We start from the raw sequence: 27,539 nt of genomic DNA, 5'->3' as shown, positions 1-27,539 counted from the left end.
ATATATATATATATATATATATATATATATATATATATATATATATATATATATATATATATTTCAACACACCGTGAAATTATGGCTTCAATAACAGGGCGTTTGGTTGGGAGGAAGGAATTAGGAGGGAAAAGAATTGTAATTCGGTTGGAATTGCAATTCAATGAATTAAGTAGGAATTGAAATTACAATGGTTGGTATGCAGAAATAGGAGTATAGGGTATAGGGAATTGAAAGGTAAGAAGTGACAAAATGACTAAAATGCCCTTATGTAGTAGTAGTAATAATAATAATGATGATAATGATGATGATGATGACGACCTAGACAGATCTTTCAATGTTAACGCGGTTGCTCTTGAGATGACGAATTACGCTCTCTCTTGCCCGTTCTAAAAAATCAGGCCTTTTCTTCCATCATCCATTTTTTTTTATTAAGCATATTTTTAAAGATTGTTTAAAAAAAGAAAAAACTATACAAATATAGATGATGCGTATGCTCAAGCTCAGTTGGTTTTGGAGCAGTGCTACTCTACTCACTCCGATGAGAATGCTAGAGGGATGGTTTTACTCGCGATGTCTACATTATTATATGATAGGTTTCTTCTTCTTCTTAAAGAAACAATTTTCTGATAGTCAATTTTCATTAGTATATATATTTTCGATTAATTGAATTTGTATTAATTTCATCATTTTCTTGCCCTGTTGTTCTTCTTTCCTAATGGGTGTTCAGTGGAAATTATGAAGAAGCAATTGAGAAACTTCAGAAAATTCAACAATTAAGCTCGTCTTGAATAATTGTTAAAGGTAATCTTTATTATTGCATAGTTAAGTTAATAAACCGTTTTTAGTTATTTACTGGCCAACGACTTTGCTATTGATAGCTTATGGCCGTTGTTGTTGTTGCTGCCTCGGAGGCACTTGTTGGACTTCATTTAGAACTGGGTCAAGTAAACCTCTATGAAACTGTTGATCATCATTTGAAATTTTGAATCAAGTAAAAGTTTGCATTTTGTACTTTTAGGAAAAAGTGTCAAATAGGCCACTGAACTTATCGCTTATGTGCAATTAGACCATTGAACTTAAAAAGTGTGCAATTCAACCATCAAACAAGTAAAATATGTGCAATTAGGACATTTTTCTAAAATTTTTTAATTCAATTTGAGTTTAAAACATTTCAATATTGACTCCCAACTAGCATGGTAGAAGAAAATGCCACTCTTAATACATATACGTTAGTAATATAATTGGATTTTATCAGAAAATTTTTGTAAAAATGGTTCAATTGTACAAATTTTACTTGTTTGATGGCTGAATTGCACACTTTTTAAGTTCAATGGCCCAATTGCACAAAAGCGATAAGTTCAGTGGCCTATTTGACACTTTTTCCGTATTTTTATGAATGGTATTTCGTTTTTAAAGTTTCATCAATGGTTTTCATGGGTTCATTTCCTACAATACCCTTAAGTTGTACTCCATAATTAAAGTTCAATTAAACGGTAAACTTATGAAGAGGGAATATGAAAAATTGCAAATAATCAATTAAATTAAATGGTAAGTGGAATATTAAATACAATCTCCTATATATGTGTTTTCCTTCTCATGACAGTTGTTTGGGATAGAGGGGTATAAAAGATGCATTAGAAATGAAATCTTGAATTGTGCGATCTGTGCTTACAGGTGCTGAAGAGAAGGCTTGCAGAAGAGATATAATTGCCCTTGCGAGAGGTACTCCACTTATTAATTGCATTCAGTTATAAGGCGTTAAGCCTGTGTTTAACAAAAAAGACATATAATATGGAGTCTATATTTTGAACCTATCCCGAAATCAGTTGATACAGCGATTTGTATAAAAAAACTACCATGCCATAACTAGTTAAGGCAATTTATTTGTTTTAATAATGTGCATATTACAACTTAAACCGAGATAAGCAGATTGCATACATTCATTTAGTAAATGTTTCTGGATTCACCATACTGCAAAAAACTATTAGCAGATTTCATGCATTCAATTAGTAAACCTGCAAGAAATTTTCAGTTTGAGCTAGTTCCAAGGACTGAAAAGATATTAAGATATCCAAGTTCTTGAAATAGGTAATGTGTACATTTGTTTTCGAGATACACAGTGACTGTTTTTCAATCTGTTCTAGTTACAGAAAACCCTTGGATTCTATGATCAAACTTAGATGTTTAAACCCTAAACGTGAGGGCCCCTCACCCCCTGCCTTGGAGATTGTGAGAAAATGTAAATCGCAGGCAAGGTCTGAGTGCTTGCTTTTTACCCCAAGGCTGAGATCCTCCCCCATTGAGGATTCAAACCCGAGTATTTGCTAGGCCACTATACCCACACTCAACTTTTCGACCATTGAGCTATGATCATAACTTGACAAGCCATTTGATGATATTTTCCCTGTTCGATCGCTTAATCGACTTAGTTGATTTGTTTGTATAGGTGGTTATGCAGAAACATTGTGTCTGCAACAGAATAGAAAAGCCGAAGGGGAGAGAATAAAGCTTTGGGCAGAATCTGCCTGGAAAAATCCCAGATTATCCTTAGCTGAAGCACTGGAACCACCTTCTGAGTCTTCTTCCAAAGTGGCTGTTATAGATACCAGAATATGCAGGGTCATTTAGATCATTTTTTGTTTGTTTTCTTTTTTTTTTTTCTATGAAAAAATAAAGGAAAAACAGAAAACATGTTCATCATTATTTATTCCCCATAATTCAGAAAATACGAAGTTATTTGAAATCTTTGAAGTATAATAGTAACTTGTTTTCAGAATTACATATATGTGATGGCATGAATGAAATACAGTTGTGTTACAAGGCAAAAACACCCCAATACTCATAGGGGAAGATCAAGGCCTTTCCCAACATCCACTCCAATAATCTGAAGAATTCCCCTATTCAAGATCTGAAAACACAGAATGCAGAGCACAATATTCAGACTAATTAGTAATTATCCAGGAAAAATAAGCAGTAAATCATTTACAGCCCGTTTGGTTTGCTGAAAAATGGAAAATATTTAAAGTAAACGGAATTCAAATTCCATGAAAAACAAATTATCAGGAAAATAAATTTCATTGTTTAGTTGGTGGAAAAGAAATTACGATAATTATATCCACACACAATAATAACAATAATAATAATGGTAATTAAAGATAGTTAGTGAGAACATAATTGTCGTCATTATTTTCCATGGAAAACAAAATACCCAAGGAGTGGCCAAGAAAAATGTTTTCCTTGATCTTAAGGAAAATGTTTTGCAGTCCAAGAAAAATAGGAAAATGTTTTGCAGTCCAAGAAAAATTTAGGGTGTGTTTGGTTGGTGGGTTTAGGCATAAGAAATGGGTATTAAAGTGATTGCTAGTGTTTGGTTGATAGGTTTTGAGAATGCTACTATGGATTCCATACCCTTATTAAATAAGGATTTCATTTGCCTTCATCCTTTCTTTCCCAACTATTAATAATCATCCATATTCCACCCAACTACCAAACATGCTAAATACTTTCACCAACATTACCCTTACCAAGTATTTGATACCCATTCCGATTCCAATTCCCATGTACGAACCAAACACACCCCTAATTTTCCTCAAATTCAAATTCAAGGAATACATTTTTTTTGGAAAACATTTTCCATCCAACCAAACACCTCCTTAAAAGATTGATAGAAGAAGTGGACACGAGAGACTGACCAGTTCAACAATGAAAGTTCCAATGAGACCAATCATGCAAGCTCTGGAATTCCATATTTCAGCAGTTCTGGTGAAACCCAGAAATGGACGCTCAAGTTTTGGCTGCTCCTTGGGCAATTCCACCTTCAATGAATCGAGTAATTCATTAGTTAGAAAGAAAAGGAAAAAAAACAGAAAAAAAAAAAAAAGCGGTGTTTGGTAGAGAGAGAGATACTCCGGCAGGAAGCTTTGCAGCTTGAATTTTGAAGGAGATTGGTTTATGGGAAATTGTGGAGCTATGAATGCGATTTGTGAAGAAGAAGAGTTGATTGTGTTGGGGTTTAAGTTTTGTTGAGAGTGAGAGGAAAGACGATGAGAGTGTTGATGCCATATCTGTGGACTGTGGAGAGCTTTGGTTGAAGCTCCTATGAAATAATTCTGGGTTCAACTTTGAGGATTGCGTTGATATGTGATGGGTCCCACTTTTGGGGGTGACGTGTTTCATCTCCATCCTCATATTTATTATGATCAACAAATTACAATTTAGCGTTTTTTTTTGAAGGTTATTACAATTTGTCTTTTGAATATTTTTTTTAATAACTCAAGTTTCCCCGAGAAACTATATTCTGAATCCCATAAATTCACATTTCGGACTTGATAAGATAAATCAAATTAATCTAATTTCAAAACTCGGACACCAACCTATAGACTTTTGTGCAAAAGAACATAACCCGAACTTAAACACCTAATGTTTGCAGCAAGAGTTGATCAAACCTCACACTACCGTCAAATTGAGCAAGTTTTAAGTGAGAACATCCTATTTCTTTTGGTTTATTAACCATTTTCAATAGCATGGTAGTTCTTTTTACCTATTTTATAAAAATATATCATTTTTATATTTGGTCATCAAAATGCATGACTCAATTTTTTGGCATATATATATTTAATCCGATGATCAAATCTCCAATAGAAAATAACTATAATGTAAAAATAATTCTAGAATAAAGCGGACTAAAATTTGTTATTTAAATATCACATATGCAAATAAAACAAATGAAAAAAATATCTTCTAAAATATTAGAGATGGTATAGAATTATAAGTATAATACTATAATTCTATTGATAAAATCTTAATCGTTGGATTAAGTCGATTCCAACCATCCAATGAGGAGATGGATTAGTAGAAATAGCCCTCTTAGAGCCTCTTCCAAAATAAGCTCCCAAGAAAGCTATTTCTCCTAGTCCACATCATCCGAGAATCGACTTAATTCTACGGTTAAAATTTTATCTCTAGAATTCTACTTATAATTCTATACAATCTCTAATATTTTAGAAGATTCTATGAATTCTAATTTATGCATATAATTTAGGAATATTCTAAAAAAAAAAAATCTGTAAGATGGTATTAAATGGGTTTCAAAGAATACAATGAATTCTGGATTTCGGTAACTCAAAATTTGTCCTACCTGCATCGAAACAGCAGAACACATGATCAATGAATGCCCCAGAGTGACACGCTCCTAACACGGCATTTAATTATTACAAACTGGTTCGATGTCGGCATTAATATAATGGTTACTACGTAGACAATCGCAAACACAACGGCTCTATTCGCAATAACCGGACTCCTGTGGCTATGGAAATGGAGAAATGACAATGTCTCAATCACAAACAACCAATAGATCTTGAAAGTTGATCAAATGGTTTAAGCCACCACTAGATGGACCAAAATTAATGTAGATGGAGTCTCAACCCTCAAATAAACAAAGCAATGTTTTTATTCCAAATGTAAATAGAATATATTTTTGGTATGGTGTCATGCATACATCATAATGTTGGGTATATACCCAATAGTTTATAAAAATATGCACACAATACGGTATATATAATAGTTTTACAACAAGGACAACTAATCATATCATCCTTAATATTTCAGAAAATATAATATCAACAGTAAGCTAAGCTAAGTATCCCTCCTCCTCTTTCTGGTTGATCCATCAATGTTCTTCAAGTCTGCAGTAGCTTCTTCCAGTTGTAACGTTAGAAACGCAGCACAATCACCACTACAGTATTCTTCCTTCTTCTCCCATGTCGCCGTGTCTTCCTTCTCCACCATCTCATGGATCTTCTTCATTATATCATCCTGCATTCCGCCTAATTCACAATTAACATAATTTCAATCTTTAAACACTCTACTGCTCAGCATTTAATTTAATTTCCTGACCTTTTCAACTTGAGGAATGAGAGCACTGAAATGGTAGAAATACTGGTCCTTCTCCTGGGGATTGAGGATGCACTGGACTACGGATTCTGCGACCAAACTAGGCCGGAACCCTACAAATTTTGGATCTGCATATTCATCAACAATAATACTTTTAATGTAGTTTCTAAATATATAAATTTGGATACCAATCTTCAGTAAAATACTAAAATCTCATTAACCAAATCATATACGTAAAATGAGAGGAAGGATCGAGTATGTAATCAAACAAGCAAAATATTTACAATTGAAGCATTTTTTGGATTCTTTAAACATGTAAATTCTTAATATGACTGAGAAATGACAACTCTAAATAAGTAATATGATATGATATATTGAATTTTAGAGGGAAAATTTGAAAATTTTGTGTTAATTATATATTCCCTCTGTCCCATTTTACCTGTCCTATTTACTATTCATTGGTCAAATCAACTCTTCCTTCTTTACTTATTTTCTTTAGTAATTTTTTATTATTTTTAAATTTATTTTTTTTTGTTTAATAGTACTTTTAATGTAGTTTCTAAATATATAAATTTTATATATTAATACTAAACTTAATAATATGAAAAATTGTATTAAAAATTACTTCCGTCAAGCCTCGTTAAACGAACCAGACAACCATTTTGGGACGGAGGTAGTATATTTTTCTTGTTTGATAGCTTGATTATACATGCTCTTTTTCCTTTTATATATTATATATATGGCCGCTTGGAAAAAGAGTACCTAAAAGTGTTTGAAGGAGTATCTGGGTAGCGCGTGTCTTCAACTCATCTTGTAGGGTTTCCGTGAGTTGCAGGTAAGAATAAGTAGTTGTGGCCAACAGCTTCCATTCAAGACCTTGCAGAAGCGATGACTCCATCCGCCCAAACATGTTAGATCCAAATGGGGGATGCCCTAGCCCCTCCATCTATTTTATATCAATTCATATATTCATCACTTTACATAGAAACAGAAATGCATGCAAATGGGGACAACTCTAGCCAAGTTAGTAGGACTATTAATTTGATAATCACAATATATATTTTCCAAGTTTGGCTCCTAAACCAAGTGGTACCCGGTATCCCAGTTAACACTCTCACATGGATGATGGGAGTGTGTTTGAGCCTCAGTGGAGGTAACTGTTGACTCTTTGTGCTTCAGTAGGAAGTAGCTATGAACAGATACTACATTGTAACATAGTCAGCAGTACTCAAAAAAAAAAAAAGTTTGGCTCCTATTGTACTGTAAGTTGTCTATTGTTTTTTTTGGCATGATCTTGGTATTGATCGACCTAGTGTAAGGCAATAATGGTTGCGAGTTTTCCTCGTCACCTAAAACGAATTTAATCAGTGCACACTTTGTTCTCCTAAAAAAATGCATGGAAACTAAAATATATATGAAATGAAATGAATGACCTGCAATGCAGGCAGAGGAGGAGGGTGTGTTTCATTGAACTTTGAAGCCAAGTACAAGCATGCAACTGCGAGCAAGTCAAACGTACAACACGTCCATCCCTATATATATACCAAATTGCTAAAGTTAGTTGTTAAAACAAATTACAATTAATTAATTAATTAAAAACATAAAAGCTACAGACAGATCAGATAATACCCATACTTGGCATTTGTTCAATGAGATGAATCTATCAAGGTAATTCGCAGCATAAAATACTGTTTCCATAGAGACACTCAAACTCTTTTGAACCTACAAAATACACACACACAATAAAATTCAACATTAGACTGAGGTTACATGTATATAAACTAAAGTTTTATTTTTTTTGTCAGACCACGAGGTGTCCTGAGCAGACTTTAATAGTAGGAGACACCTTTAAGCTTCAGATTAATCTCCATTCGCACCAGACTGACCCAATTAAGACTGGACAAAGTGCTAGCTATATTGGTAAACACAAAAAACTGAAAGGCGGGCCGGGTTAGGTCAACATTACCTGAATGATCCAGCTAATAGCTTTTTGCCTAGCATGGTAAATCAAAGCGTTGGATTGAAGGAGGTTTACATAACCCGGTTTGGGCATGTAACTCATCTCCTTCTCCACAAGGAACCCAACGGCCTCTTCAAAGTCATTTCTGGAGGAGACTGCGGCGGTGGTGGCCGTAGAGCAGACGAAACTAGGCGGCCGCTCCGCCGCTGCTGGCGGCGGCGAGGCAGCGCTCAGGGAACTGAAATCCAAAACTTCGTCGCACAGCAAACTCTCCATCCAGGACTTAGAACTTGGATGCATGCATGTAGTGATAACGAGGTTTTGGTGGTGGCATGCATGCATGGGGAAGTGGAGTAGGGAAAACAGTAAAATATATAGTTGGATCGATCGGAGTAGTTCATTGCGGTAAGGTACGTTCTACAACAGAGAAGACACGACCATTGTGAAGAGGTAAATGCCTTCAAATTATCAGTTTTTTTTTTTTAATAATAATCTGAGCGAGCGTGTTCTTTAGTCCGTTTAGTTATGATTAATAAATTAAATTAAATACAACTATGTTTCATTAGTAAATTGCTTTCGGGATTTAATATAATATAAAAAAATTCCATTCCGTTCCATTACCGAATAAAATGAGGTTTTTCACTTAGGACACGAGATAGAATTTACGTACACACTCAGGAGCTGTAGTTTATTTGAGTTTTTCTCGTCAACAAGAAAAAGAGATAGATATTCGTAACTTTAAAAACAGATGGTAATTACTAACTTGATACTATTTAAAGTTTATTCCTTATTTAGTCCTAGACTTATTAGGGAATGGACAGTTATAGTCCTTCATAATATTTTTTGTCAGATTATAGCCACGGTTATTGGTAGTTGGATATTTTTAGTCATCCGTCAGTTAGTGGACCCTGAAAGTGAAAGGCCTTTTTATGTCTTTTTATTGTCTTTCTCCCCGTTGTAAACACCATTAATGGTTTCCCTTTATATAGACTTCATCAAGGTGAATGATAAATTCATTACAATATTTTTCAATGCAATTGTGTGGCTTGCACCGGAGTTGGAACTCCTCCACCACCGCTGTCGTGTCCTTCGATTAGTTCGTAGTTACCCCACTGCCATGATCACCTCCATCGTCTCCACCTCCGCTTCCGGTCCCATATCCACTGCTACAACCGCCTCTGACGACCTCTCCATCCAAACCCAAATCATCCGCAGAACCTCCACCAACACTGCCGCCGCGGCCATTCCCCGAGTCATATCCGCGGCCAGTCCCTTCACCCGCTTTGCGGTAATCTTCCACAAGGCCGCTGCGGGCTCGCAACCCCCAGTGGCCTCGCCACCCCCATCCAGTGTGGCTAGTAGCCGCGCCACCACCAATACGGCCAGTAGTGATGGTCAGCGTCTTCGCCACCACCAGTACGGCCACCACTAGCGTCTTCGCCGTCAGCGTTAATGGTGGGAATATGCTCTGGTGATTGGTGAAGATGGCTTAGCACTCTGAGCTGAGCTATATGACGATAAGGTCCAATTAGATAGAAATTGCTTCGAATTAGGTAGGAATTAATAGAATTAGCTTGTTAATTGCTTAGAACTCATTAGGATTCATCGACTTAGGGTCTTTGCCTGACTTAGAGTCTTCGCATTATAAACATAAATACGACCATTGACTAGACTTAAGAAGAAGAACACATAAAAACACTTAAAAGCCCTTCAATTTCATGGTCAACTAACAGCACATGTGACGGAGGACTAAAAGTGTCTAATGACCAATAAGCTAGCTACAATCTGGCAAAAAATATTATGGAGGACTATAACTGTCAAACTAAGTCTAAGACTAAATTTCTCAAAAAAAAAAAAAAAAGTCTATAGACTTTTTTTTTTTTACTCGGATGTATGTGCACTTCATGTGAAATTTGTTTTGTGACCTTAACTGGTAAATAACTTCGATCTTCTAATCGGTTCAAACAAAAAAGGCATAGCATAGACCCCTGATCTTTGAAAACGTTGAGGGGTGTAAGACAACCATTATCTAAGAGTTTGTAGTGGGTAACTTTATCTTGTAACCCTAAATAACAAAAGACACAAGAAGGTAAACCAACTTAGGTGACTCAAACTAAAAACGCCAATAAACCACTCTCATTAGAAATTGAATTTATAACATTATAGTTATCATTTATCAAGTCAACCGTCTAATTAACTTGGTAAAATTGCCCAAGATTCTATATATTTTTATTAATATGTTAAGCTGTTATTCGATTTTTTAAAATGAAAATAGTAATTATAACGAATTAACGACTGATTAATTGTCATAGTAAAAAGAGTCATTTCCATTTTTGGTCCAACTGTTATTGGGTCATTGCCAATTTTAGTCCACTTCATTATTTTTTGCCACATTGCGGCCAGCCTTATTTAATCCTTGCCACTTTTAGTCCACCGTTAAAATTTTCGTCAAATAACCATCCAAAACAGCGGTATTTTGATCTTTTCATGCTTTGATCATCTCCTTTACCCCTTGTAGTGGTTTTCCTTACATATTTTCATCCAATGAAGAGGTCCGGTAAAAGCCATGGCTTTGTAATGTGGCTCATATAGCTTTCGTCAGACCTCTTCAATGGATGAAAACGTGTAAGGAAAACCACAGCAAAGGGTCAAGGAGAGGATCAAAGCATGAAAAGACCAAAAATACCCCTATTTTGGACGACAATTTGACGAAATTTTTTACGGTGGACTAAAAGTGACAAGGACTAAATAAGACTGGCTGTAATGTGACAAAAATTAATAAAGTGGACTAAAATTGGCAATGCCTCAATAACAGTAGGACCAAAAATGGAAATGGCTCTAGTAAAAAGTTTGGAAATGCTAAAACAACTCATCTCAATCTATTAAGAATAAGAATAAATATTTTCAGTAACCAAGGCCAAATCTATCATCTTTGAACCTGAGAACCGAAAATGAAAATAAATAATTAAAAAAGAAAAAGAAAAAGGAAAAAACAATAGTTAAGAAATTTAAAAAAAAAAAAAAAAAAAAAAAGAATTAACTCTTAAACTATCCGTATCACTCTATTTTTTTTAAAAAAGAAAGAATTAACTCTTAATGGTTTACACATTAAAACACAATAATTGTTATTATGTGAAAAAGAATCGGTAATACAAAGACAAATTGATTCAGAAATAGATAATGAGTTTAAACTAGCCATAATTGCCTGAACAATCAGCTATTGTTGTATCTAATTAAGTGCAAAAATACACTTAGTGACTAGGGATAGTCTCATATAGTCCATTGGTATCACAATCAAATACTCTTCCTGTGGAATGAAATGATGCATCATATCATTTCATGGTGGTTTTTCATCTTGCCTCGGGCACTTAAGACCAAAAGCTTGATTCATAAGAAACATGCCCCAAGAATCAGGATAAATATGTATTGTTGATCTAAAATGACCTGTGCTAGTCTTCTTTGGTGCCAATCTTTCGACTAACTGTAGCGGTGATGGATTCATTGCAACTCATATGATGAGAAACTGAACCCCGATCTTCCGTCGTTTGTGGATTTTAGTTCCAATTTCTGAAAAGGGCTGCAAGAGAGATTTAATTATACTGTTATGAGAACATGATACAATCTGTGATTTCAAAGCATAGAAAGTTCATAGTCAGGGACAACCCCATCCAAGTTGATCAGATTATTAACTTGGTAACCACAAGGTTACAAGTTCGACCCCCAACGGGAGTGGTTTATTGGTCTTCTTGGTTTGAGCCGGTCAAATATGGGCAACCTAGGCTGGTTTGCCTTCTTGTGGTCTTTTGCTGGCTAGGATTACAAGGCGAGATTACCCAGTGCACACCCTCGAGTAGTGGCTGGGGGGTTTCCCTCGTCACCAAAAAAAAAAAAAAAAAAAAAGTCCATAACCCATATGCTCTGTCCATGGACAATTTATAATTAAGTGTTCAAACCATGAATGAGAATTGCAGATTGTGAGAACATGGATACCTGCTATTGGGATCATAATAAAAGCCATTAATGGAGCCATCATTACAGGAGAAGCAAACATAGTAAAAACCAGCTATTGTCAACCCGCAGTCGGTTCCAACATTCACAAAGTATTGTTCTTTCCATCTCTGCACGGCCAAATCAGAGCTTTAACGGATCATGGGTAAAGAGTGAAGCTCTTCACGAACAAACAAAAGCCAAGTAAAGCAGATTACCATGAATATGTGTGGGTAACTACTCAAGTCCAGCGATTTACCCCCGTCAATTTCCACCAGGCTCTGAATAGAGGAAACAGATTTTAAAATAAAATAAAATTAAATTAAAATTCCTCCTTAATTCCCTATCCACAAGAGCTTAGAATGCTTACCAGAAGGGGTGAAAAAGATGGAAACTTGGTCCAGTGCTTTATATCATCTTCTGTTCTGTTCATAATAGGCAACCATCAAAAGTATGAATATTTTCCCTTTTGAATCAATAAATAAATTACTCAAGCCACCAGTAACCAACTATAGATACTTGCAAAAATAAAAAAGAAAGGATAAGAGCATACGTTGCCCCCCATTTGTCAGTGAAGAAAGTATAATTCTTCGTATCAACAATTTCCCCTTCCCAGAAAGTTACCACCTGAGTGAAATGAGAAAGTAAGTTATGTTACACTAGATATGGAGACTTTGGTGCTAGAAATTCATTTAAACAAACACTACCATACAAGAGATAAAATTTGTTTTTATGCAGTCATAGACAAGAGAGTATATAAAGTCATCCATATATATTATAGTTACAATAACATCGTATGAAGATAAGCACAAACGATGCATCTAATCAATCAACTTGAAGCTAAAGACTATTTCTGAATGCAAACTGCAAAGGACTATCCTATGTTAAATATTCATTGAACACAGTCATGTATCAATTAATTCTATGTAATCTGTATAACTTCCCAGAAGAAATTAGAAGGCCTTCCATGAAGCATTCTTTTAGTTTGAGACAATACAGAAAAAAAAAACAATAAAAAAAAATAAATCAGAAAAACACTATTTCTCATCTTAAGGTGTTGACACTAAGTGTTAGATTATACTGCTGAAAAACTAAAGGTCTTTATTATATACAGTGAAAAGAAGAAGCATCTGATTGTTGCCGGGTGAACAGATTCATCTACACATTATAATACAGAAGGAAAAAAAAAAAAAGTCCATTCTTCAGGTTTAAAGCAAAGAGATATGGTTAATCCTAGTGACACTGCTTACCGGTGTGTCGGCCATAGGAACATTCAGGGCCTCCATGGTGCCACATAGATATCCATGGTCAAGGTCACAACCTTGAATTCGTACATTCACTCTCCATGCTTCATCCTTTTGGAGACTTGAGACGTTCTGTGTCCCAGAGAATGCCTGTAAGCAGAAATGCTGTGAGGGAAAAGAAAAGGCAAAAGAGAAAAACGAAAAACAACAGCAACCTTATGACTGCATCAACCATGCAATTACACATCAAATTATGGAGTTGAATGAGGAGAAATAAAAATTCATTTAGCTCTAAAGTTGAAAGTGCTTGTTAGTTGCCATCCCTGAGACACAGAAGGAATTATTGGCAGCACTTATCAATCTCTTAGCAGACACACTTGGATGTGCACATACAAACAGGGATATAAGTGAACCTCTTTAACGTTTTCATTCAATAAGTGACTGATCAGTAAGAGCAAGATTTCGATGCAGGAGGCCAGTTTTCCCACAGAAACAAGGCTCACATCACTCCCCACCCTTCAGCCCCAAATCATTTACAATAGATATATAAAAAGAAGGCGTCAAATACAAAACGAAAACATCAAGGACCAACTTCACTTCCTATTGGGCAACATCCAAAGTACAGTGATCATGTTTATACCATAACCATATGAGGTACAACCGGTCAACCGTACAAGAGGAAACACCACTTCATAGTAGCAGTGACGAAGCTAATTTTAAGATGTATCAGATATTCAGATGACATAGAAAACAAAAGAGATGCATTTATTATCAGTGCCATTCAAACACAAACACGTGTAGCAATTGCAAGTGATACAAGCAAGCAGATGAGGAAAGAATGGAGGAGCTCACCTGTCCAACACTTAGAAGAGTGCAAGGTTGAGGCAAAGTGTTACCTTGAGTCCCACCTTTACAGTTGAAACAAACATGAGTACTAAAACCACAGCTTCACAAATTTAACCGCAAGCAAAATAAATACAGATCATAATGAAATCACAGACCAGTTCGCATACTAAAAGAAATTAAAATCATGCTATAAAATTGAAAATTAGAAAAATCCACTAGGTCTTATAAACAAAACAATATCAGAGCAGAAGAGCACGCCTGATAATAATATGCACCTTGAAATTTAAAATTATTACGAGTAAATGAAATTAAAAAAAATATTAGCTTTATTTATGAATTCATTAAAAACTGATTTTAAAAACACAAGAACCCAGCAGATATGCAAAATAATAAATAAATAAATAAATAAAATTCAACCCAGCCCCAGCAACGAGAAAACCTTGAAATTGGATACCTGAATATGGGGAAGGTGTAGATGAAGACGATGAAGTCTCCACAACTCTCACTGGCATTTTCAGCTCGCGATATCTAATTCCCGGAAACCCCGAACCGCGTTCGAACTTCGAATCGAAGGAGAAAGGGAAAGAGATGGTCGGTTTAGCGGTCTAACGCGAACCGGTCATTATTTAACATCCTCCCCATTTTTTAAATTGATGAAAGAACTGTCCAAACCGGCTAGCAGGACGGGTCCGTCAAAATCTGTCATATAGTGGGTACAGACTAATAAGTCCACCAAAATACAAGCATAAGGGAGGTCGGCTTGTTCTACCCCGTCTTAAGCCTGCAGAGTGCAGACCTTAGCGAGGGCAGCCAAATTTTAAAAGTTATAGATTTAAATAAAAATTAATATAAAAAAATAATAAAAGTATACTAAAATCATTTGAATAGTTTAAATATATATTAATGCATTTCTAATATTTTAAACACAATAATAACTAATAAATAATCAAATACATAATGTGTTAATCCATAAAACAACAACAAATTATTTATAGAATATACTAATTTTTTTGAACTTGATTATATATATAGGACGCGCTCTAATGAGAACGGGTGCCAAAGAGAGAAATAAGAACGATCCACAGCCGTCCACATGTCCAGATCAACGAATTAGATGTAATTTTAAAAAAAACGACGTGATGGCATTTTCGTAAATAACTCGAACTTTGGTGCAAGTAAATGTGTTATAAGTGCAAGTAGTTGGTGCACATTTGCAAGTAAAAAGTGCAAGTAAAATAACTTACAAGTGCAAGTAATTTACCTTGTTAACATTCGTGCACCTATGTGCAACTAATTATATCATTAGGTGCAACTAGTTATAACGTTAGGTGCGCTTGGTATTGATGCTCAATGTACATTTTACTTGCACATGTAATACATTTTACTTGCACATGTAATATATTTTACATGCACTTGTGCACCTATTTTCACTTACAAGTGCAAGAAATTTACCTTGTTAACATTCATGTACCTAAGCGCACCTAGTTATAACCTTAGGTGCAACTACATCTGGGCACGTGGTGCGCTGCGAAGCGTTCTCAGTTCTATCCTGTTATTGGGGTATTTTGGGCACGTGGCACTTTAGGTTACCTTGTTAAAATTCATATCCCTGTTTTGAACGACCATTTGACGGAAAACTTGATAGTGGACTAAAAGTGGTAAACGCTAAATAACAGTGGTCGCAATGTGACAAAAATTAATAAGGTGAACTAAAATTGACAATGTCCCAATAACAGTAAGACCAAAAATGAAAATGACTCAATATAATTTTATATAAGAGAAAAATTGATTGACTCTCAAGATACAATTATCAACTAATTTATCTTTTAAGTAGGAATCCGAAGTAACAAACCAAACCTACCTAATTGAAATTAAATTCAGAACAAATTATAAGTAAGTCAAATCAAAATATTTGTTACGTTCCAAATTGATTTTGATTCAAATCAATGGTAGTAGTTGAAGAAAGGGAGATAGGGACGATGGTCAGGTCACCCCAAAGTCAGTTAAGGTACTATGCCAACAAAGACAAATTAAACTAAATAAAGAAGTTACTGAGAGAAGTAAAAGAGAAATAATTAATCCAATTTAATGTTGGGTAGTTGGGCTGTCAGTAACAACATTTGCAGTGCATTGAATACTCCCAGATTCGACTTTGGCCGGCAATTTCACCTTTGTTTGCCCAATAAAACGCCTAGGAAAACATCCTTGGGATTCCCTACTCTAACTTATATGCCATTCATCATCTCTATATTAAACTACCCATCCAATTCTTGAAATCTCTGCCATTTTTCTTGAAAACTCGATCAACCCACCATGTCTGAGCAGGAGAATCAACCCAAGCAGCTCGCAGATGAAGCAACTAACCACTCTGGTGAGTACAGTTCAGTTCCATTTTGTCTCTTCTTGTTCGACGTTTTTGATGAAACGATAATAATAATTATAATGTTTTTTTTTAAGGAATGGATGGGAGTTCAGGCGAGAAAACATCATGGCCGGAATTGGTGGGGCAAACACCAGAAGAAGCGGAGAAGAAGATTAAGGAAGAGAGTCCTAAGATTAGTGTCCAGGTTGTTCCTCCAAACTCCTTTGTTTCCATGGATTATCGTCTAGATCGAGTTCGGATCTTCGTAGATACATCCGGGAAAGTTGCCCGTTCCCCTAAACTTGGTTAATTCTATATATGCTCAACTATGTACCCTCTTCCATGTTTAATTTGTTACTCAGAATTCAATTCAGAAAGAAATTATCTCTGTAAATTGCTTCTTTAGCAGCTAGTATTGTGTTTTCCTGTATGACTTTTAGTTGATACAGAATACAATGTTAATCCTGTCAAAGGTCATAGGTTGTGCTGTTGGGAATCCATAAAAAAGTGAGACGGAACAGATCATTAAGACATCGGATCAAATTGGTTTCATCCAAATTTTATTTGAAAGAAGGGTAAATTTGAAACAGATGCAAAAACATTACGCTCTTGTATTCACTGAATATGGAATACAAATTTGACGATAGCCTATACAACAGCAACATAAAATGCACTTAAAAACTTATAGGAGGAGCTAGCATGGGGCTCCAATATTCCATCATCAGAGATCATGATTCCTTGCAAGTAAGGCCTCGTGCTTAGCTAGCAAAGAAGGTTCCATTGTTAATGGCATCTGCGTTAGCGTCTCCGAGGGCAGCCTCTTTGAGGTACTTGTCGGCAAGCTGGACTCTCTTCACATTCTCCTGTTCTTGGACAAGCATGTTTCCATACTCCAGCAGCTTCTCAATGGTCATCTTTGGCTGCGCAAACACCGGCGCCCCTTCCCTCGAGTTCAGAAGCCTCTCGTTCACCTTCTCAACTCCCAGCCCTGCCACAAACTTCCTCACTTCATCGTCGTACACTCTTGCCCTCAGTGCACCGAAGAAATCTGCACCCAGTACAGTCCCCCAATTCAAACAAATCAGGTTATAATTCCACAGAATAAACCAGCTTAAGTTGCCATAACTAGCAGATTCAAATCAAAAAGGCTGGCTAACTAACTTGGCTGGATTATCTCTAGATTTAGGTCCAACCCATAGCTGACCGACTTAAAAAGAAGGGATTTAGGTCCAACCCATAGTTGACTGATTTAAACAAGAAGGGATTTAGGTCCAGCCTTGTTGTCTATAGTTGAACGGATCAAATCAAGAAGGCCAATAGATTATTCTCGCTAAGAGTTAAACATGTCTAGACAGCTAAGGTTTCTCCTAAATGGCTAGATTTTAGGACCAACCAGTGCCAATAGTTGATTGACTCAAATTAAGAAAGAATTTAGGTTGTTCATAACTGATAGACTGAAACGAATAAGGCAATAGATCATTTCCGTTGAGAATTGAACTTGTACCATAAGGCTACAAAGTCAAACAGATTGAATACCTTGGTCTGGGTTGTTTTGAAATGAGGTGTTTTAATGACTTACCAATAGATTGTCCTGGGAAAGTGTCAACAAGCTTGACAACGTGCTCATCAGGTACACCGTCGGTTCTGAAAATACCCTTGCAGACGCCGACCCTGTCGTCCCTGGTTGGTGCCCAGTAGAACTTCTCCATACGACCGTCACGGATGAGAGGGGCGTAGAGGGTGGAGAAGTCGTTACCGGTGACGATGATGGGGACCCTGGCGTTCTCCTGCTTGTTGTACATACCGGGGAGCTGGACGTTGGTGGGGTTGTCGGCGATGTTCATCAGTGTGGCGTTCACCATCTGGTTGTTCACTGTGTACTGTGTAGTCCCGCCCATTCTTCCGGCTCCGGCGTCGAGATCGTTGATGAACAGAACGCACATGTTGCCCTTCCTGATGTTCTCTGCGGCTTCACGGTACCTTTGTCTGATCAACTTCGCTGGCTCTCCGGCGTTCCCGCTTTCCAATTCTCCGGCACTCATCATAATTGGGCTGCACATTTTCAACCATGTATGTAAGTATTTGGTAATCAGGATTTGGAGGTCTGAATGGTCAAGTCTAACACCCCGGGTAATTAGAGGTATTATTGGGTAACTTGAAGGATCAACTCTAACATAGTTGGGCCTGATTTTTGGCATCGTAATAAATATTTGATCCTAACAATATGGAGTTAAGGCTGACCGGTGCTGGCCTGGGAAAATTGTTGGCTGGAGGCCTTAATGGAATGACCAAGTGTAACAGCAGGTGGATAGGAAAAGGTAGACGGAGGTCTGAAGGGTCAAGTCGAGCACCAAACTTTTCGAAATATGGTTTTGCCTGCTGTGCAGGTACAATGAAATAAAATTGCACTTTCATAAAAGTGGTAAACGTTTGACAGGTGACAAGTATGGAACGAATGGTTGGGGCGAAGACATGATGGGCCAAGTCCAGCACCACTATGTAACTAGGAAATTGTTGGACAGAGGATGGCTTTGATCCTAATTATTATTATATTTTTTAGAAGAATTTGAGAAGTATTACTCACTTGATTCCCATCTTTCTGAAGACAAGCTCACACTGGAAGGATTTTCCTTGACCTTTGCCTCCCCAGATACCCAAGATGAGAGGGACCTACAACAAAAAGCAGTCAATACTTTGCAAAGAAACATCTTGCCATCAAAGTCTGATCTACCACATAAACACAGACCTTGATGTTAGGGAGCTTCAAGAAGTTCTTGGTGATGTGAACAACAAGCTTGTCCATGAAAGCAGGGGCAATGTAAAACCCATCCAGTTTGTTGTCAAGACTATATCTGAAAACCAAACATTAACCAAACCCGATCAGAAATTAATTAATTCCTATCTAAAATGTAAACTAATTAAGTAGATTTCAATGAACTCACGTTTTTTGACCCTGACTGACGTACTCATAGGAGCTAAGAACAGCATGGTGAGTGCCAGTACCCATAGGAGCCTGGAACAGGGTGTCCACCAATCCCTTTCCTCTGGTGATGTCCTGTTGGTCGTCTGAGATGTCTTCCACAAGGCCCTTCCATCTGTCCTCGTGGGTCTGCTTCGACTCGTCGATCTCGGGCTGAGCAGGAGGGGGATCAGATGATGCCCTGATCTGCCAGTTCATGTTCTTGGGACTGCCATTTCTGAAGCTCACTTTCTTCAAGCTCTTGCCATAGAAACCAGTGTTTGGGGCTAATGAGGCTCCCACTGGGGCCTTGTTCACTGCTCCAATTGTGGACACTGAGGTAGCCATAGATCAGTGGAGAGTGAATTGGCACTAACAATAACTGTTAATGCTGTGAAGTTCAATTCAAAGTTGATTTGGGAGGAGTTATGGGAGGGAGAAGGGGGTCTTATAGTAGTCCCTTTTTGGGGATAACATAATTAGAATAAAATGGAAAATCCTATCCTGTGGATTAGCTAAAGAGTGGCTAAGAGCCACACAAAAGGGGATTGAGTCTCATAGGTGGAATTCAGCTGAAGAGGAATTTGAGTTTTGGAGTGGGTGAGGGGTTGAGGAAACAGATAAAAGAAGGATTTGGGAGGAGACTGGTGTTTTGAGGCCTGGGTTTAAGCTGCTATTTCCTCCAGAAATATTCTATTGTGTTTTTTGTCTTTTTCTGCTTGTGGATAGCACAGATTGAGCCAGTAACTTTTGCACTCTACCACAGATATATATGCTGCCCAAAATTTTGAGCTGAGCAGAAATTTCTGGCTGGAAACCAATTGGATTTTGGCTGGAATGCAATTGGCTAGCTAGAATTGGACTTTTGCACATTATCTGATGTAAAACTTGCTGAAGCTTAACAACCACTAGCCTTCAGTTTCTTAATTTCACACTTTTCATTTCTTCTAATTTTTCTGGTCTCACTTTAAACACTGCTAAGTACCTTAAATAAAAGTAATCACAAACCCAATCGACTCCACACTCTAAATGGACCATTTGGTGTCAAGACTAGGGAGTGCTCCTTAATCAAGGGAAAGTGTTATGTATATTTCCATAACTATATTCTTGTGGTGTGACTTGCATTGATTAAAGCTTTGTTTAAGAGAGCGGTGAGATTATAGTGATTAGAGCATTGCATGGCAGTCAAGTGAGAGTGGTAACGATTAGATTGTTTATTAGAATGTTTATTTTAAAATGTGAAAAGTTTTAGTTGAGCATGTCCGATAAGTCCAACAGCCTGAGATTTTAGGGTTAGAGTTAATAATTTTGAACCCAACAAAAAAAATTGATTAGCTCGACAACCTGATATGAGTCTATGAGTAACTCAAAACAGAATGAGTTTGCCCAATTAACATCCCTAGTGGTGATCACTCCTCCTACCTACCCATCCTCCCAAATCACCCAAATTGAAAGATATATAAAAATAGAAAAAAGTGAAACATTATAAAACCAATGATCAATTAACATATTAAAAAGTAAAGAGTAAAATGATAATACATGTAATATTACTCTTAATTTTGTGTGTGTGTGTTGTTAATGATATAATGAGATATTTTGCAGCAATAGATCCTATATCGGACAATCGGACTTATCTTGGTCTCATTTAAGAATAATTGAAATGGGCTTATTCTATTTTTAATATCTTCATTAAAGTGGGATTTTTACTTATGTGCTCAACTTCATTTACTTTCACTTTTAGTACTGGACAAAATTAAAGTTTTAACTTGATCTTTCATCTTTAATTTTAGTTCAATCATGTATGATATATTCTCACTTAATTAGTGAAAACTTCTTTAAATTGAACTTTGTCTTATTGCATTTGAGGAGACTTTAGATGTTTTGGACTATAATAAAATGTCCCTAAAATGTCTGAAGAAGTTCAGAAAATTCATAATCCAAACATAGAATTGGTTTTTTTTTTTTAAATATATATTTTATTTTTATTTTGTTAATGACTGAGTACAATGTTTAGCTATAAAAAGAAGAGCATTCATTAACTCACTCCAATACTATATTTGGTTAAGGAATCAGTACTATGTTTGTTTTTGGTTTTTTTTTTAAAAACTTTTTTTAGCTTTCTAATTTTTACTTTCGAATTATCAAAATTAAACTTTTCATGAATTATTATTATTATTTTTTATAAAACAACTCTAATATCAAACAATAAGAATTCTAAATTAAACTAATAATTATTATGGATTTTTTGTAGTACTGCTGACTTTGTTACAATGTAGTATCTGTCTCGAACCCATTCCCATCATCCATGTGAGAATATTAACTGGGACACCGGGTGCCACTAGACCACAAGGTCTTTGGCTATTATTATGTTTGTTATTATGGATTTGCTTGCACCTAATTTAAATGGAAATCATAACCTTGGATTCAAGTATTTACCGTTCTAATTCCAATTTTGATTATTCTTATGGTTGAAAAATTCGCTAGGCGTTCCTCGGGCGCTTACCGGCTAGGTGGCGATTAATCGGCACTTAAGCGTTCGTGCATTTTTTATTCTATTTTATTCTTTTTATAAATTTTTTTTTAAATTTTTAAGATATGATAATTATAAACTATTTAATACTTTAATGTTAATACTAAAATAAAAAATATTAACTTAAAAAAATCTAGTGTTTGAAAAATTTAGGATTATTACGCTCAAAATGATGTCATTTTGAGTGCAATAACCCGCTTAAAAAAGAAGGGAACAATAGCTAATCGGCCGACTAGGCGACCTAGTCAATGCTTAGGCGGTCTAGTCAGTGCTTAGGAGGCCAGCCTATGCAGTCAGCGCTTAGGCGGCCTAACCGGCTAGTTGCCGAAACCATCGATTATGATGGTATGCTAGGCGGCCAAGACGCCGATTAATCAGTTCCTAGGCGAGATTTTTGCATCTATCATTTATTATTCTACAGTATTCCGTTCAAATCAAACTATGATCATCTATTCACATTTTATCATTTGCTTAAGTAAAAAAAAAAAGTTAAAAAAGAATTTTTATTTTATTTTTTAAAGTTCAATTTGAACAAAAATCTAAGTTTAAGTTTCATTAAATGGATCGGATCGATGGATGTGAATGTTATTATTAAATCTTATAAAAACAAATTTAATAGTAAACTTTGTGATTTTATACATTTGAAATATTATTGATTAATTAATAAGTAATTGCTGAATGTGAATAATTTTATTGTCATGTTAAAAAGTTAATATTAAAAATTAATTAAGAAAGAGAAAACTTTTTTTGTCAAAGTGTAAATGTTGAAGTGTAGAAACTTCTAATTCTATTTATCTTGAAACACATGATTCTAGGAGAATGAGAGCCATATATGTAGAGTTGAATGTTCATGAACAATAATGTTGTAATGACCAATAAAATTTGAGTACGTGGCGTTACATACATCTTCAGCACTTCAGAGTCATATTGTACAGAGAACCGAATTGATTCACAGACACAGACTTACTTGACTAAAAGCTAATGCAGTTATTGGATTGGTGGAGTTGGGGCGTTTGGTTCTGGAAATGGAATTGTAATTTTATGAGAGAAAAATATGGGAAAATAAGGTAGAAATTTTTATTATTTAGTCTCGAAATAAGTGATTGGGTAGGTAAAGTGTAATTATTGTATTTCTATCATATATACTTTTTTAGTCAAACACGTCATATAGGGTGTTCTTAGTTCAATTCACCTATCCTATGTAATTTGCATGTTATTACTTAAGAGTGAGGTTTACTCAGTGTACATTATCACGTAATGATTACATGTTTTTCTCGTCATTCAAAATACTCGCAAATAATAATAATAATAATAATAATAATAAATTTTGTAATAACAATATAACAATAATAATAATAATAATAATTGATAGGGCTATTGTTCCATTTTTATTTGTAACGTTTTAGCCCAAGAAGAAGAGAGGAGGTCTCGAAGGCTTGTTGGTCCAAGTCAAGGGGTGAGGTAAGATATGTTGGCGCAAGTCATGAGGGAGAGGTAGGAACAACCCAAGATGGGAGGGGCTGGGGTGGTGCGATGGCAGGGTTGTCGAAGCCCTACAAAATTAATACTGGCTCACTCCACTAATTTGTAGTAGTGGCAAGACCAGGTCGAATCCCAAGAGAACTAATGAGGATCAATTCTTAAATTAAAAGAACTTAGAGTGGGAGAAATAATTTGAAATAAGTAAATAAAGTAAACTATAATCGTAAACAAGTTCAAGTATGATGATATTTGATTCAAGGAAAAAGAAATATTAAAGATGTGACTAGATCATTGGCTCTTACAAATAAATTGTTAATTCAAGTACTCAGCCAAAGACTAATTAAGATAGCTATAATTAGCCTTTAATCTCCCTAAATTAACTGATTCAAATTAAGCATTCAAACCAACAATTGTTATTGAATAAACTGGGGACGATAGCGTTCCATATTCACCCAATAACATCATTACACTTAAATGGAAAATAACTAAGCCTAAATCACAGATTGGGATAGCTACAACCTGCAACTTAGTCTTCCAGTCCTTTATGTACTGATCACAATAATATAATTAATACAGACTACTCGGTCTAATTGTTTATGACAATTACTGATCATAAACTCATAGATAGCAATAGGAAAACAATAATAAACTAAGTTGTCAATTTAATTCATTATCAGTCTTCCTGGAAAATTAACTTTAAAAGAACAGGAAATACATGAATTCAACAAATTAATTGAAATAGAACCTCCCTAAATTCACAACTAAAACTTCAAATCCTTGAATCAAAATAAATAAAATCTAGCCAGACATGGAGAAAAACTATTCTAAAGTTCTAAGAATATGAAAGGAATAATCTGCTAAAATACATCAGAATAGCTCTCCTTTTATAGGGTTCTGAATCAACAATTTCCCCTAAAATTACTGCTCTTACCACATCAAAGGAGCTGATTTTTCTAACAATTTCAACCTCAAATTCAAAAGCTTGGTTGATTTTTGATCTTCCGCGAACAAGAATCGGTCGCCGAACAGAAGCAGTCCAAGTCGCGTCCGAAGCTCCGTGCGCCGCTTCCTTCCGATGTTGCGCCTGTGCGTAATCTGTAAAAAGAAAACAAAATAAAATTTACTTACCTACGGCAAAGAGCAAATTTAATTTGACTAAGATTATGTTAATCACCATGTTGGACCCACCTAACTTAATTATTTAAGTTAATATAACTACTAAGCTTAATTATACTTAAATTTAATTAACTAAGTACTCTAATCCTAATATAACTAAAATATACTAAATATAATTAAATATAAAATATAAATAGTAAAATTAACCTATAAAATCTTATTTAAATCATGGTATAAAATATGCTTATCATGCGACTGCTGCCCAAGTCCATGTTCACAATTGACCCCATTTAGCCCGTCAGATCACGGGTCGGGCTATAAAACTTCAACCCGTTTAAAACGGGTCGGGTCGAACCTGACCCATTTTGACTGTCCTGGGTGCAAGACATGGGGCACGTGGGTGGTAGTGGAGGAAAGCAAATGAGTATCATATACTCCGTACTTGGAAAGCCATGGAAGGGATCCCAACACCGCCCCTATTGTCTCTCCCCTTTCAAACATCACTGTTTGTTCATGACATCCCTGCTAGCTTAGTGGCCTTGGCCTGGGCGACCTCGACTTGGGTGACCTCGACGTGGCAGCATCGGCCTTGGCATTGGCGACCTCGGCGTGGGCTACCTCGACCTCGACTTGGGCAATCTCGGCGTGGGCGGCCTTGGCCTCAGCATGGGCAGCCTCAGCGTGGGCGACGTCGGCCTTACGCGTGGACTCGGTCCAAGGCGGTTACAACCGTCCCCTCCTTTTAAAGGGGGCGATTAGGAGATTTATTAGTATAAATATCCACTTAATTATCTTGTTTAGGACAACTAATCACAGGTTCTATCATTACAACTCCTTGTAATCCTCCTACAATCCTATATTAATACAAGATTTGTCTCCGCGACATATATTCCTCGTATTTTCGATCAAATCATCCTTCGGTAGCATTCCTATTATTATCAGGTTTAATAATTCGGACAACCCAGGTTAATTAAATCCATCACCACGCAGTCAACGATGTTGATCAGTATAGATGTAATCGCAGCGCACGGTATGATGTCGAAGAGCTGCTCCGTTAACAACGACGAGCTTCGGAACAGGACTTCGAGATAATCAATGGCGGCTCTGGAGTTTCATAGGTGGTCTTGGATTGTCGGCGACGGATGGTCCATGGTTTTCATGGCTAATGATATAGCTTTCAAAGCCTGGCTAGATTCCAAGCATATTCTTGTGCATGGCTGATTAATCTTGCTCTTAAAAGCTTAACAATGTCGCCTCATCATCGTTTATGTTGAAGTAGCTAGCTGCACAGAGATACAAGACTTGTGCCATTTTCCAGGGCATTTATGTCACTGTGAGTCACCCGCCCTTCTCCAAATTTCTTCAATTATATATGCCTTTTTTTACTTTGACCAAATTAGTATTTTCACAACGTACGTGGTTTTCCGTGTGTTCGACGTGCGTTCGTCATGTGTTGCACAGTATGGATTTGTTATAATATTTTAAGAATATTTGGATGAATAAGTTTTGAGATCAAGACAGTACCTAGGATATATGAAAACAAGGATTCCAAGACAAGTTCGACTTTGTAGCCAGAAATGTCACCCAAATACTTAGCTCCAACACCCATGGCAGCTGCTAATAGAGTAGCAGAAGCCCTGTTCAGGCCTTTGGATAAGGCGGCACCTAAGATAAATTAAAGGGTAAATTCAAAAACAAAGAATTATAATGTGTTTGTTTCTGAAGCATATAGGAATGAAGGTTGAAACAACAATGAAACTGACCAACAGTGAATTCGAAGACGGCCATGGGCCCATGACAGTCAAAAGAGCCCAGATTTTAGATTGCTCAAACCCTTCATAGAGAGGATTGTAAATTCGTAATAGTAGAACAAAGAGTTGAGTGCGTGTAAGAACTACTCCCACTTTAGCTGAATGCACGATTCTTCTTGGGTCGTCCCTCCCAGTTTTTTCTGCATTCTTAGCCATCTCTACCACCTTATCCTTCATTTTCCGCAGAATAGATGATGAATCAATCCCCATTGATCAATCAACTTTCTTAAGCAATACAATGAATAACCAAAGGAGAGGATAGATTATATATGTATGTGTTGTACACTTGTACGCGCATTCGATATGCGTTGCACGGAATGAATTTAGAATACTATTCTTATTTCCTTAAAATTCATTTGTTAACAAATGGAGATAATCTAATGAATCAATGATGAAGGTGCAGTGGCAGGTCAATCCAAAGAAACTTGACCGGACTGGAAAATATTTTGGTAGCTATAGTTTTAACATTATTACTTTTCTTAGTAATAGAGTGAACATTTGACAATCGAAACAACATAAAGAAAATTAAAATAACGCATGGAAGAATTTTCCATATTAATTAGTCGAATTTTCATTTTGAGAGAATTTTCCTTTTAGTTCCTAAGTTATAGGATAATTGTAGATTTCGTCCCTAAGTATTTGTTATACTCACTTTTCGTCAGAAAGGTATCATTGGCATTAGTGTATATATACTTAGAGTATAATATTATTATAATTATAAATAAATCATAATTTTTTTCGGCATTAATTTACTATAATTATGAGGCCATTTTAAAATAATTTTCTTAATATAATTTGTATCTAATTGATTTCGAGACAACTAATATCTAAAAACATAATAAGTCTCAATCAAAGTTATATCGCTAATTTATGTTCATGTTTTTAGTGCTAATCATTTTGTACATTGTGTTTTTAGAATTGTACTATACAATTTTTTGGACAAAAATCTTACTGTTATAACTTCTGTTATATTTTCTATTAACTTTACCATGCACATGCATCCACCATATCTTTTCTTATATTCTTTAATGATAATAATATTTGTAGACATTATATATTGAACTAATATAACAAACAATTTTTTTTCATTTAGATTTTAATTAGTAAGAATTGGTTAGTTATTTTTTAAAATATAAATATTGGACATATGTTTTTGCGCATCGCACATAGAAAAGACTAATATAAATCATACATTTCAAGTTTTTTTTTACCTTACCATAATTCCTCATTTTTCATTGTATCTGCTTGGACAATAAGTGTATGGTTGATTCGACTGTACAAGGTGTTAGGGTTTAAGGATTGAGATGATCTTTGTTTTTTTTTTTTTTTTTTTTTTTTTTTTTCCAA

General features: G+C 35.8%; 6 protein-coding genes and 1 long non-coding RNA gene across 9 annotated transcripts in view; 2 read left to right on the top strand and 5 right to left on the bottom strand.

The window, feature by feature from the left end:
* LOC116006996 (light-harvesting complex-like protein OHP1, chloroplastic) overlaps positions 1-4,095 on the bottom strand; it is an 11,015-nt gene extending 6,920 nt beyond the window's left edge. Inside the window, exons 1-3 of one of the 2 annotated variants that reach the window (XM_031247549.1) lie at positions 3,910-4,081; positions 3,696-3,818; positions 2,721-2,911 (exon numbers count right to left, since the gene is read on the bottom strand). In XM_031247549.1, coding sequence (XP_031103409.1) covers positions 2,843-2,911; positions 3,696-3,818; positions 3,910-4,065 — 348 coding nt within the window. In that variant the 5' untranslated portion in view covers positions 4,066-4,081 and the 3' untranslated portion in view covers positions 2,721-2,842. Of the gene's footprint in view, positions 1-2,720; positions 2,912-3,695; positions 3,819-3,909 lie in introns of those variants that run through there. The other variant, XM_031247550.1, reaches the window with a different exon arrangement.
* Positions 1,568-2,501, top strand: LOC116006998. The gene is made up of 2 exons (XR_004095193.1): positions 1,568-1,725; positions 2,450-2,501. It is a non-coding gene; the product is annotated as an uncharacterized LOC116006998 (long non-coding RNA).
* A 1,409-nt stretch (positions 4,096-5,504) lies between the features above and the next one.
* On the bottom strand, positions 5,505-7,981 carry LOC116006014 (putative cyclin-D7-1). 2 transcript variants are annotated; one of them, XM_031246255.1, is made up of 6 exons: positions 7,862-7,981; positions 7,525-7,617; positions 7,329-7,427; positions 6,658-6,841; positions 5,899-6,023; positions 5,505-5,817 (listed from the first exon to the last, which is right to left on the bottom strand). In XM_031246255.1, exons 1-6 carry the CDS (start codon positions 7,955-7,957, stop codon positions 5,638-5,640), a joined length of 777 nt encoding a protein of 258 aa, XP_031102115.1. In that variant the 5' UTR covers positions 7,958-7,981; the 3' UTR covers positions 5,505-5,637. The 2 variants fall into 2 exon arrangements, with proteins under 2 accessions (XP_031102115.1, XP_031102116.1); XM_031246256.1 differs by having other exon boundaries at positions 5,728-5,828.
* Positions 7,982-8,948: 967 nt separating this feature from the next.
* Positions 8,949-9,881, bottom strand: LOC116006877 (glycine-rich cell wall structural protein 1.8-like). The gene is made up of 2 exons (XM_031247383.1): positions 9,822-9,881; positions 8,949-9,323 (listed from the first exon to the last, which is right to left on the bottom strand). The coding sequence occupies exons 1-2, from the start codon at positions 9,879-9,881 to the stop codon at positions 8,949-8,951; spliced, it is 435 nt and encodes a 144-aa protein (XP_031103243.1).
* Positions 9,882-10,941: 1,060 nt separating this feature from the next.
* On the bottom strand, positions 10,942-14,600 carry LOC116006254 (glucose-induced degradation protein 4 homolog). The gene is made up of 8 exons (XM_031246557.1): positions 14,387-14,600; positions 13,939-13,994; positions 13,093-13,236; positions 12,396-12,469; positions 12,213-12,267; positions 12,061-12,123; positions 11,846-11,973; positions 10,942-11,432 (listed from the first exon to the last, which is right to left on the bottom strand). Exons 1-8 carry the CDS (start codon positions 14,442-14,444, stop codon positions 11,354-11,356), a joined length of 657 nt encoding a protein of 218 aa, XP_031102417.1. The 5' UTR covers positions 14,445-14,600; the 3' UTR covers positions 10,942-11,353.
* A 1,508-nt stretch (positions 14,601-16,108) lies between these two features.
* LOC116007618 (subtilisin inhibitor CLSI-I-like) lies at positions 16,109-16,718 on the top strand. Its single transcript, XM_031248338.1, has 2 exons — positions 16,109-16,303; positions 16,390-16,718. Exons 1-2 carry the CDS (start codon positions 16,246-16,248, stop codon positions 16,602-16,604), a joined length of 273 nt encoding a protein of 90 aa, XP_031104198.1. The 5' UTR covers positions 16,109-16,245; the 3' UTR covers positions 16,605-16,718.
* Positions 16,719-16,874: 156 nt separating this feature from the next.
* LOC116007617 (ribulose bisphosphate carboxylase/oxygenase activase 1, chloroplastic-like) lies at positions 16,875-19,671 on the bottom strand. Its single transcript, XM_031248337.1, has 5 exons — positions 19,237-19,671; positions 19,041-19,146; positions 18,879-18,964; positions 17,874-18,346; positions 16,875-17,342 (listed from the first exon to the last, which is right to left on the bottom strand). Exons 1-5 carry the CDS (start codon positions 19,599-19,601, stop codon positions 17,053-17,055), a joined length of 1,320 nt encoding a protein of 439 aa, XP_031104197.1. The 5' UTR covers positions 19,602-19,671; the 3' UTR covers positions 16,875-17,052.
* Positions 19,672-27,539: the final 7,868 nt, after the last annotated feature.

Source organism: Ipomoea triloba, chromosome 15 (genome assembly GCF_003576645.1).
Source record: "Ipomoea triloba cultivar NCNSP0323 chromosome 15, ASM357664v1".
NCBI classification, from domain to species: Eukaryota; Viridiplantae; Streptophyta; class Magnoliopsida; order Solanales; family Convolvulaceae; genus Ipomoea; species Ipomoea triloba.
Note: the sequence above shows the minus strand (reverse complement) of the source record. Positions and strands in the feature narration are given on the sequence as shown.